This window comes from Solea senegalensis, linkage group LG15, assembly GCF_019176455.1.
Source record: "Solea senegalensis isolate Sse05_10M linkage group LG15, IFAPA_SoseM_1, whole genome shotgun sequence".
Classification (NCBI taxonomy): domain Eukaryota; kingdom Metazoa; phylum Chordata; class Actinopteri; order Pleuronectiformes; family Soleidae; genus Solea; species Solea senegalensis.
Genome location: NC_058035.1, coordinates 15042058 through 15054776, shown reverse-complemented (window position 1 = coordinate 15054776; position 12719 = coordinate 15042058). Strand labels below are relative to the sequence as shown.

At 39.3% G+C, this 12719-nt stretch overlaps 1 protein-coding gene across 1 annotated transcript in view; it reads right to left on the bottom strand.

The window, feature by feature from the left end:
- Window positions 1-12719, bottom strand: part of il22ra2 (interleukin 22 receptor, alpha 2) — a 15835-nt gene extending 3116 nt beyond the window's left edge. Inside the window, exons 1-3 of the mRNA XM_044045710.1 lie at window positions 12562-12719; window positions 11657-11771; window positions 224-405 (exon numbers count right to left, since the gene is read on the bottom strand). Coding sequence (XP_043901645.1) covers window positions 224-405; window positions 11657-11771; window positions 12562-12637 — 373 coding nt within the window. The 5' untranslated portion in view covers window positions 12638-12719. The remainder of the gene's footprint in view (window positions 1-223; window positions 406-11656; window positions 11772-12561) is intronic.

The following is a 12719-nucleotide window of genomic DNA, read 5'->3' as shown; positions in this document are numbered from 1 at the left end:
TGACAATTACACCCTCTTCCCACAGGGTGGCACTAAAGGACAATATTTACAAAGTTCTTTTGGACCATATGCACTTGTATTGCCATACATGTAATATAAAGTGTTGCCCTTAAACCACCCTAAGTTAAAAAGTAGATTTGATGAGGAACTATTTGAAATAATTGTTAAATAATGTTTTTTTTTTTTAGTAAAACAAATAAATAATAATAAAAAAAACACTTACTGTCCCAGCGTGGATTGAATCTGGGGGAGAGAGTCCAGGCTGATTTGGTGGAGGAAAGATAGTCAGCGTGGACTCTGGCGTAGTACCATTCTGTGGGGTCAGAGGTCAGCCCAGTGAGGTCACACTGGTGCTTCTTGATGCCCTGACAGCCACTTACGTCCAACCACTGAGGCTCCCCGTAACTGAGGAGCACAGAGGGTCAGAGTTCACCTTCTATCAAATATGTTGTCATTCAGTGTCACAGTGTGGAAACTAACTGTGATGTAACACTGTTCATGACATAAACTGACATTGTAACACACCTATGAATGACAGGGACACAATACAGAGAGGGAGGTCAGAGGTTACGCATTACATTGATTACCACTAGATGGTGCACTAGAGCATCTGAGACCAAAACACAAATCCTCCACTGACAAACCGCGTTACTGCATCCAGTATATTTATTTTTTACATATTCAGTGACCACAGAGCACCAACCACAGCCACAGCAGCCCTAAATTAACAGCATTTATCAAAATCATTTTATTATGTTTCTGTAATGGTTCATCCGCCAATAAGTCAAAGCTCTTGGGTCAGGGTACCAAAGTACAGTATAATCCGTATAAATATGAAAACACCAAAACCAAATAACGTCCCAAATTTGTTTTTTGCAAATTCTTTTTTTCATTTTGTGTTTCTCATTATTTCTCTACATGATGGCGGACAGACCGGAAGCATAAGTGGCATGCAACAACCTCAAAATAAAAGTAGCGTCCTAACTTATTATCATGCATAATAGTAAAAAAAAAAAACTTATTATCATATACTATTACAGGTGGCAGCATTTCCTGCAGGTGGTGGTTTTTTTTTCTCTGTTTTAGCAAAAATGTTTTGAAATAACAACAATTACAGCTGCCATTTTTCTTTTATTTGTCCAGCGAGGACATGAACGTTGATTAATTACAGGTGGAGCTGCTCCTGCACAAAGACACACTGATTTAAAACCCATTGTGTACTTTCCATGACTTGGTACATTCCACTCCTCCCCTCTGAGTCAATCTATTTGGAATGTTCCACTTCCTTTGTCGGAGGCGGAGCTTCTTCAACGCAGAGACAGAAAACGAGGAGCAGCAGGAACATGCGGACAATCGTCTGGTAACTGCTACTTAAAAATGACACACACGTTTCTTAGATTCTCTGTTCACGCTCTGTTCACATCCGACTCACAGCACAGGTGCTCAGATTACACCTGCTAATGCTAACGTGACGTCACTGCTCCACAGCAAACACACGATCAAATACTATAGTATGTCATCGAAAACGTTAAAATATAAATTATCCACATGTTCTCAAAGAACTGTCCAAAATGTCCAAGATTGTCCTCAACAAAAACTGTCAATAGACCATTAAAACTGTTCAGAATGAACCTGCTACTCTGGCCAGTAGCAGGTTAGCTGCTGCTAATGTGACGTCACTGCTCCACAGCAAACGTGTGTATTCAACGCATCTGTTTTCAAAAAACTGACTTAGTGTCAAATATATAATTATATAGTATGACGTCAACAACTGCCTTTATACTGTCAACAAGTGTCCTAGTACAGTATGTTGTAAAAAAAGGTATATTATTTAGTAAACTATCCAATTATAAACTGTCAAAAATGTCACTATACCATTAAAACTGTTAAGAATGAGTATCTAGTCTGGCCAGTAGGGGGCAGGTTAAGTAAAAAAAAGACCTGTTGAGGAGCAGTGGTTTAGTAGAATTTCAAAATAAAAGTGTCCGTGTTGATATGGACCTATATGTAGTTGACAATAAAAAGGTTTTCATGTATTTTCCTCACATTTACTGCAGTGAACACATTTGAACACTTTAAGTGGGCACTGCTTTTTGTCGTCATGTCCTCTGACTGAACACCTGCAAACAGCTGCAGTTTAAGGCACAGTTCGTGTGTTTTAAGCATGATTGAATGAGGTCATTATCATCAGAATTTAGGGCAATAAGAAAAAAAGCACTGTCACTAAATACATCAGAATCCTCTGTTAAATATTGCGATTTTACAAATGTTTACAGGATTTTTAAAGTCCTTGTAACTGATCTACAGCTTTGTTTGGGCCAGGACCAGGACCAGGGGCCAGGACCAGGACCAGGACCAGGACCAGGAGGAGCTGGAGGAGGACGAGGAGCAGCGGGCACAGGTGTGTGGTAACTGCTGCTTAAAAATGATCTGCACATTTCTTAGACGTTCTGTTGACGCTCTGTTCACACCTGCTGTTAACGTCCGACCTGAGGGATCCCATCACAGGTGTTCAGATTACACCTGCTAATGGTAATGCTAATGTGATGTCACTGCTCCACATGTAAACACACACACCTGTCATTTCATTTCTCTTCACATACAATTGATGTTGTTTTCTGATTGTTACAGACAGACAGAGAATCCAGGAAATGTTAATGTTATAATTTTCTCCATTAATTGAGTATTTGTTTGTGCCAGAAAATGTTTGAAAAATGTTAATCGGTGTTTCTCAAACCTGGAAATGATGATTCTCAAATGTCTTTTTTTTTATCCACAAATATTCAGTTTTAATTATTTCTTTGTTATTATTATAATAATAAGCCCATATATCAGAGTGCAGTTATTAGTCATATCGGCAGACCTCGCACATATCCCTTAAAACTTTTCAAAGCCAATATCTGCCAATAACGATAATATCGTGCATCCTGACACATTTCCGTGTCGGGTGTAAACTGACAACAAACTATTGTTTTTTAAAGAATTAAATCAAGCTTTCTTATTTTACAGCTTCTTAAATGGCAACATTTTCTGTTTTCTTTGCTCCATAAAAACAAAGAAATCATTCAAACTCAATCATTTTTGCTTTGTGAACAAAAACAACACGTTTGACAACATTATCATTTTCACCTTTAAACAACACTCATCAACATTTTAGCACATTTTATGAACCAAACCATCACTCAATCACCTGTGATTTCATCACCTCACATGGACGTTAACAGCACTTGTCAACAGAGCCTCTGTTTAATGTGTTCACATCATTTTTACATTGCTAACAGGTGAAAACTGTGGACGAGTCAAAGTGGCAACATTCAATCAATAAATGCACCATTAAATAATGACTCAAATGTGTCTCACATTCGTTCACATTGGATTTAAATACATACACATCTTAGTAAATGTGTCATTCATTCAAATACCAAATTCATTTAATGTAAAAAAAAAAGCATATGGAATTACTTAAATACTGTTTAACGAATTATTTCATGATTTACTGCAACACAGGACCATGAAATAATTCATTAAATAGTGACGAAATGATATATGTTTTTTTCTACATCAAATGAATTTGGTATTTTAATGACTGAATGTCACATTTAATAATGAGACATTTATGTATTTAATTCCAATGTGAATGAATGAATGTGAGACACATGTGAGTCATTATTTAATGGTGTATTTATTGATTGAATGTTGCCACTTTGACTCGTTCACAGTTTTCACTTGTTAACAATGTAAAAATGAAGTGAACACGTTAATCACACAGAAGTCTCATTCATGTGCTCATCGTTTTTAAGCAGCAGTTACTGGACACCTGCACCCAACTGTGTGGTCAACAGTCCAGGGAGTGAACCCCTATCATTTTTTTTGTTGTCTTTTTATGGCTTTTTTTGGACCAAAAAATGTGAAATAAAATGGTATAACCCCCTGCTGTCATCTGTACCGGGGGCCGGGGGAGCACAGCCCAGCCCCAGCCCCCCACCACACAATCGCAGTGAGAGCGCGCAGTTTGGCCCCGGCGCCGGGGCCAAGTGTTCGGAGCATTCTGGATTTGAACCAGCCACAGCCGGACTGGCACAACCTTGCGGTTGCGAACCAACCCACCACGCCACAAACCCTTCTGCGCTTTGGGAAGGAGCTCCGGGCGTTTTTGAGTCCTCACTTTGGCTGTGGAACCTTAAACCTTGACCTATAAAGGAATTGAACCGTCAACATCAGGACTGAAAGGCTGCTCCCTAACCAGCTGAGCTAACTGTCCACACTCTTCCTCAGGTTTTCTCACACCTATTCACTCTCTGTGTAGAATATTGGGCTTAAAAAGTTGCTTCATCTAAGATTTGAACCTCTGACCTCAGGAACTCCAGTCTTTGTCTGAACCACGTGAGCTATTCGTCCTCACACACTACTTCTTCAACGTTGGACGACTTTCAATAACAGATGAGCACAAACATGACTTCAGAAAGACCTCAGACTGATGAAGTATTTAAGGATACATGTCCTCCATAATGGGCCAAACAGTTGGTCTAGTGGTTGGTGCTCTTGCCTTTGAAACATGAAGACCTGGGTTCGAGACCCTGTTGGAACATGGATCTTTGTGGAGTTTTTCATGTTCTCCCCCCGTGTGAGAATGTGGCTTTTCTCCACATTCTCTGGCTTCCTCCCACCACTTTGTCGTGGGGGCTGCTGTGCCAAGCTCAACTGTCATAGGGTCGTAGGCTGTGTTCACCCTGGACTGTTTGCCAGTCCAATCAAAACATGCAATACCGTCATGAGGTAAATTTCCACTTCAGGTAAGATTCGAACCCCTGACCATAGGAACGACAGTCCTTGTCTGAACCGTGTGAGCTAGTTGTCCTTGTATGCTTTTTCGTCCAATTTGGAAGTCTTTCAATAATAGAACTCATGACGTCACAGACCTCAGCCTTATGAAATATTTAACAACATCTGTCCCTCATCATGGGCAGCGTGGTTGGCGTAGTGGTTAGTGCTCTTGCCTTTGACACAAGAAGGCCTCAGTTCGAGACCCATATGGAACAAGCATCTTTCTCGAGTTTTTCATGTTCTCCCCGTGTGTGCGTGGCTTTTCTCCGGGTTCCTCCCACAGTCCATCAATCATCTACCGCTTTGTCGTCCACTGGAGGGTCGTGGGGGCTGCTGTGCCAAGCTCAGCTGTCATAGGGTCATAGGCGGGGTTCACCCTGCACTGTTCGCCAGTCCATTCAAAACATGCAATACAGTGATGAGGTAAACATTCACGTCAGGTAAGATTCGAACCTCCGACCATAGGAACGCCAGTACTTGTCTGAGTCATGTGAGCTATACGTCCTTATATGCTTTTTAGTCAAATTTGGAAGTCTTTCAATAATAGAACTCATGGCTTGGAAGACCTCAGAATGATGAAGTATTTAAGAACATCTGTCCTGTGTGACAGGCTCCAATCTGGTGTAGTGGTTAGTGCTCTTACCTCTGAATAAGAAGGACTTGGGTTCGAGCCCCGCTTGAAACAACAACCTTTGTGTGTGTGTGGAGTTTTAGAGACAAACAACCATTCAACAATTCACTCTTTGGAAGTATTTCAATAGTAGATTACCAATGACTTCACAGACCTCAGCCCTGATTGACCAGGTCAATTTAGAGTGAGCAATTAACCTCATCCCCATATTGCATGTTCTTGGACTGAACCCAGACAAAATCCACACACACAGGGGGAGAACATGAAAAACTCCAGAAAGATCTGTGTTCCAAATGGGTCTCGAACCCAAGTCTACTCGCTGCAAAGTCAAGAGCACTAACCAATACACCAACCATGTTGTCCATATTCAGGGACAGATGTTCTTAAATACTTCATCATTCTGAGGTCTTCCAAGCCATGAGTTCTATTATTGAAAGACTTCCAAATTGGACGAAAAAGCATACAAGGACAACTAGCTCACACGGTTCAGACAAGGACTGTCGTTCCTATGGTCAGGGGTTCGAATCTTACCTGAAGTGGAAATTTACCTCATGACGGTATTGCATGTTTTGATTGGACTGGCAAACAGTCCAGGGTGAACACAGCCTACGACCCTATGACAGTTGAGCTTGGCACAGCAGCCCCCACGACAAAGTGGTGGGAGGAAGCCAGAGAATGTGGAGAAAAGCCACATTCTCACACGGGGGGAGAACATGAAAAACTCCACAAAGATCCATGTTCCAACAGGGTCTCGAACCCAGGTCTTCATGTTTCAAAGGCAAGAGCACCAACCACTAGACCAACTGTTTGGCCCATTATGGAGGACATGTATCCTTAAATACTTCATCAGTCTGAGGTCTTTCTGAAGTCATGTTTGTGCTCATCTGTTATTGAAAGTCGTCCAACGTTGAAGAAGAAGTGTGTGAGGACGAATAGCTCACGTGGTTCAGACAAAGACTGGAGTTCCTGAGGTCAGAGGTTCAAATCTTAGATGAAGCAACTTTTTAAGCCCAATATTCTACACAGAGAGTGAATAGGTGTGAGAAAACCTGAGGAAGAGTGTGGACAGTTAGCTCAGCTGGTTAGGGAGCAGCCTTTCAGTCCTGATGTTGACGGTTCAATTCCTTTATAGGTCAAGGTTTAAGGTTCCACAGCCAAAGTGAGGACTCAAAAACGCCCGGAGCTCCTTCCCAAAGCGCAGAAGGGTTTGTGGCGTGGTGGGTTGGTTCGCAACCGCAAGGTTGTGCCAGTCCGGCTGTGGCTGGTTCAAATCCAGAATGCTCCGAACACTTGGCCCCGGCGCCGGGGCCAAACTGCGCGCTCTCACTGCGATTGTGTGGTGGGGGGCTGGGGCTGGGCTGTGCTCCCCCGGCCCCCGGTACAGATGACAGCAGGGGGTTATACCATTTTATTTCACATTTTTTGGTCCAAAAAAAGCCATAAAAAGACAACAAAAAAAAATGATAGGGGTTCACTCCCTGGACTGTTGACCACACAGTTGGGTGCAGGTGTCCAGTAACTGCTGCTTAAAAACGATGAGCACATGAATGAGACTTCTGTGTGATTAACGTGTTCACTTCATTTTTACATTGTTAACAAGTGAAAACTGTGAACGAGTCAAAGTGGCAACATTCAATCAATAAATACACCATTAAATAATGACTCAAATGTGTCTCACATTCATTCATTCACATTGGAATTAAATACATAAATGTCTCATTATTAAATGTGACATTCAGTCATTAAAATACCAAATTCATTTGATGTAGAAAAAAACATATATCATTTCGTCACTATTTAATGAATTATTTCATGGTCCTGTGTTGCAGTAAATCATGAAATAATTCGTTAAACAGTATTTAAGTAATTCCATATGCTTTTTTTTTTACATTAAATGAATTTGGTATTTGAATGAATGACACATTTACTAAGATGTGTATGTATTTAAATCCAATGTGAACGAATGTGAGACACATTTGAGTCATTATTTAATGGTGCATTTATTGATTGAATGTTGCCACTTTGACTCGTCCACAGTTTTCACCTGTTAGCAATGTAAAAATGATGTGAACACATTAAACAGAGGCTCTGTTGACAAGTGCTGTTAACGTCCATGTGAGGTGATGAAATCACAGGTGATTGAGTGATGGTTTGGTTCATAAAATGTGCTAAAATGTTGATGAGTGTTGTTTAAAGGTGAAAATGATAATGTTGTCAAACGTGTTGTTTTTGTTCACAAAGCAAAAATGATTGAGTTTGAATGATTTCTTTGTTTTTATGGAGCAAAGAAAACAGAAAATGTTGCCATTTAAGAAGCTGTAAAATAAGAAAGCTTGATTTAATTCTTTAAAAAACAATAGTTTGTTGTCAGTTTACACCCGACACGGAAATGTGTCAGGATGCACGATATTATCGTTATTGGCAGATATTGGCTTTGAAAAGTTTTAAGGGATATGTGCGAGGTCTGCCGATATGACTAATAACTGCACTCTGATATATGGGCTTATTATTATAATAATAACAAAGAAATAATTAAAACTGAATATTTGTGGATAAAAAAAAAGACATTTGAGAATCATCATTTCCAGGTTTGAGAAACACCGATTAACATTTTTCAAACATTTTCTGGCACAAACAAATACTCAATTAATGGAGAAAATTATAACATTAACATTTCCTGGATTCTCTGTCTGTCTGTAACAATCAGAAAACAACATCAATTGTATGTGAAGAGAAATGAAATGACAGGTGTGTGTGTTTACATGTGGAGCAGTGACGTCACATTAGCATTACCATTAGCAGGTGTAATCTGAACACCTGTGATGGGATCCCTCAGGTCGGACGTTAACAGCAGGTGTGAACAGAGCGTCAACAGAACGTCTAAGAAATGTGCAGATCATTTTTAAGCAGCAGTTACCACACACCTGTGCCCGCTGCTCCTCGTCCTCCTCCAGCTCCTCCTGGTCCTGGTCCTGGCCCCTGGTCCTGGCCCCTGGTCCTGGCCCCTGGTCCTGGCCCCTGGTCCTGGTCCTGGCCCAAACAAAGCTGTAGATCAGTTACAAGGACTTTAAAAATCCTGTAAACATTTGTAAAATCGCAATATTTAACAGAGGATTCTGATGTATTTAGTGACAGTGCTTTTTTTCTTATTGCCCTAAATTCTGATGATAATGACCTCATTCAATCATGCTTAAAACACACGAACTGTGCCTTAAACTGCAGCTGTTTGCAGGTGTTCAGTCAGAGGACATGACGACAAAAAGCAGTGCCCACTTAAAGTGTTCAAATGTGTTCACTGCAGTAAATGTGAGGAAAATACATGAAAACCTTTTTATTGTCAACTACATATAGGTCCATATCAACACGGACACTTTTATTTTGAAATTCTACTAAACCACTGCTCCTCAACAGGTCTTTTTTTTTACTTAACCTGCCCCCTACTGGCCAGACTAGATACTCATTCTTAACAGTTTTAATGGTATAGTGACATTTTTGACAGTTTATAATTGGATAGTTTACTAAATAATATACCTTTTTTTACAACATACTGTACTAGGACACTTGTTGACAGTATAAAGGCAGTTGTTGACGTCATACTATATAATTATATATTTGACACTAAGTCAGTTTTTTGAAAACAGATGCGTTGAATACACACGTTTGCTGTGGAGCAGTGACGTCACATTAGCAGCAGCTAACCTGCTACTGGCCAGAGTAGCAGGTTCATTCTGAACAGTTTTAATGGTCTATTGACAGTTTTTGTTGAGGACAATCTTGGACATTTTGGACAGTTCTTTGAGAACATGTGGATAATTTATATTTTAACGTTTTCGATGACATACTATAGTATTTGATCGTGTGTTTGCTGTGGAGCAGTGACGTCACGTTAGCATTAGCAGGTGTAATCTGAGCACCTGTGCTGTGAGTCGGATGTGAACAGAGCGTCAACAGAGAATCTAAGAAATGTTTGTGTCATTTTTAAGCAGCAGTTACCAGACGTTTGTCCACATGTTTGTTCCCGCTGCTCCTCGTCCTACCGTTTTCTGTCTCTGCGTAGAAGAAGCTCCGCCTCCGACAAAGGAAGTAGAACATTCCAAATAGATCGACTCAGGGGGGAGGAGTGGAATGTACCAAGTCATGGAAAGTACACAAATGCTTTTAAATCAGTGTTTCTTTGTGCAGGAGCAGCTCCACCTGTAATTAATCAACGTTCATGTCCTCGCAGGACAAAAAAATAAAAATGGCAGGTGAAATTGTTGTTATTTCAAAACATTTTTGCTAAAACAGAGAAAAAAAAAACACCACCTGCAGGAAATGCTGCCACCTGTTGGACTGACACACACACTGGGCTGCTCTCAGCTGTGTTTTCACTCCAAATAAAGTCTCAAATTAAATTCACTGGGTTTCGCTGCTTTTTCCCTTAAGGACACTGATATGTGTCATCACTCACGTGCAAAAAAAAAATATTTTGTTAAAAAAATTTTGGTGATCCATTTTATTTTTTTTTTAAATATATATATATATATATTTTTATTAATTGCTATTGGGGCCCCCTGGTGGTCACGGTGCTCTAAGCAGCTGCTTAGCTCGCTTATGCCTTGGGCCGGCTCTGGCCTCATCTCTTGTCATATTTGGCTGTGATCACTTTTTTGTATTCCTCACAGCTCTCGATTAAAACAACCTGCTCCTCTTGGCTGAAATAAGCAGCTCGCGATCGCAGCTCAGGTCTACCCTTCATGTAATAACTGCGCCACCCTGTGGCTAAACATCAGCACTGAAGTCATAACTTCACAAGTTCTCATTTTCAATGATTATTAACACTATAATTGTGATTTGAAGCCGTGTCAGTCTTAACTGTGCGTGATGGGGACCTCTGTTGGGGACTTTATAGATGCTCTTAATTAGGCAGGGAATGTAATTCGGGTAAAAGTTTTCCACAATGTGCATTCACACACTCAGCTAAAATAATAATAATCTCCCAAAACAACCAGCTGTTGTAATTTCATTTGATTAAAATAAATGTGAGCCATACATGGCTGTAGAAAGAGAACGGTATCCAATAATAGTGTATGGTAATAAGTTAGCGCGCTACTTTTATTTTGAGGTTGTTAAATGCCACTTCCGCTTCCGGTCTGTCCGCCGTCATATTAATAAATGAGAAACCGAAAAAAGGAATTTGCAAAAAACTAATTTGGACCGTTATTTGATTTTTTTTTTATGCTGACAGCAAAGTTCGTTTTTTGCGTATTTGGTTCAATACAAAAAAGGAAAAGGGGGCGCTGTCTCCGTATTTTCGTATTTTGGTTTTGTCAGAAATACGGATTATACTTTGGTACCCTGACCATTGGGAAGGGAAGCATAAGCAAGAACAAGCTAGACAACGAAAAAAACAATGGACATTTATGTTCTTTTTAATGGGAGTAAGAGGGTTACTCTGAAGATTCTTACTTACTCTTCAGAGTTTTTCGTTGTCCCAACATTAGCTTATGCTTCCCTTCCCGATCACAGGTAGTCTTCTTCTTCTTCGTCTTCTTCTTGTCTTGTCCGGTCACAGGTCACTTCCGGGTCACGTAACTTGCATTTATCAAAATTTGATTAAACGTGAAACGCTCGTTATTCGTTTTTTTCTATTTTTAATTTCAGCACAAAATCGGAAATTGGAAAAACGAGTCGTTATCCGTTTTTTTCATTTTGATTTTGTAAACGAATATTGCGAAAACAAGTCGTTTTTTTGTTTTTTTATTTCTGGTTTTATTTTGAAAACGAATGAACGAATGATACACGGATTTTTTAGAGGCTGAATAATATCAATAATGATCATAAATAATAATACATTTTATTTGTAAGCGCCGTTCTAACAAGGTTACTTTAAATCTTAAATAAGAAGATAAAATAAAACGTTTTGAATGTTAATAAATAAATAAATGAATGTTATGTTTGATTCATTCCTGGCTTTCTGTTTTAAAAAATTCTAAAATTTTTATGACAGATGATCTAATACATTTGTGAAGCTCTGTATGTTGAAGTGGGCGACTGTGGTCAGTGGTATAGATTTAGGATGAGAGTAGCAGAAATACAAATTGTATTACTTGTATTACATGTTATTATCTTATTATCTAACACACTGTAGAGAGGAAACATAGTGTGTGTATCTGCGCATAATGTGTGTATGTGTGTGTGTGTGTGTGTGTGATGTCTTACATCTTCCACTGGATGTAGTAACGCAGAGACATGTTACTGGCGGATGGAGTCCAGCGCAGAATATTCATATAGTCCACAGAGTCAAACCTCACCTGGGCAGGTGGAGCGAGCATCACTGGGAAATGAGCAAGTTATTGATCATGCAATAAATAATTCATGAATAAATGAATTAGTGGGTGTAACATACAATAATCATATAATAATAATCATAATCATAGTTCATTATAAAGCAGCTCCTAAGTGAACATGACAGCAGCCTCCATATTTTCAAATCTCATATAAGACTTTTTTTAAATTAAATATACAATATACCTATGCATGTATATATGTGTGTATGCAGTCTTGTATAAAGTACCTTAAAGGGATACGTGAGAAAAAGTATCTCACCAGAAAATGACTTTGTTGAAATCACTTTGTTATAATATATATATATTAAATGAAATCTACTGTACTTAAGCATTAAAGGTAATTTTCTGATATAAATTGTACTTAAGTTTTAGAAGTAAAAGTAAAAGTGAGGGGTTAGAATTGAACCACGGTGGCTCAGTGGGTTGTGTCCTTGAGCAAGTGTCGTAATCCCATGTTGTAGTGTGTGAATGGGTGAAAACTCTAGTGTAAAACAGCTCATCAATACTAGAAAAGCTCTATATAAATACAGACCATAATACCAACTCTTCTTCTGAATTTTTGGTAGGAACGACTAAAAAAGATAGAGGAAATGTAGTGGAGTAAAAATAAAAGTTGCAAGAAATATAAATAACAAAGTAAAGTACAGATGTGTGAATGCTGTATTCAAATACAGTAACAAAAGGTTTTCCTTCCATTTAGTTTTTTGGCAAAGGCATTCTCTAAATAAAAAACAAAACTAATAATAAACAGCCTTTTGGGATTAAATGAACATTTACCTGATGTCGTGATGCTCAGATGACACAGCAGCAGCAGCAGCAGAGCTCCGTGCAACAGACCAATCACTGTGTTCATGCTGTCGGTCAACGTTCAGGTCAACACTTATACACACAAAAACACACACACACACACTGATGCTGCCAGCAGCACCAGCGTT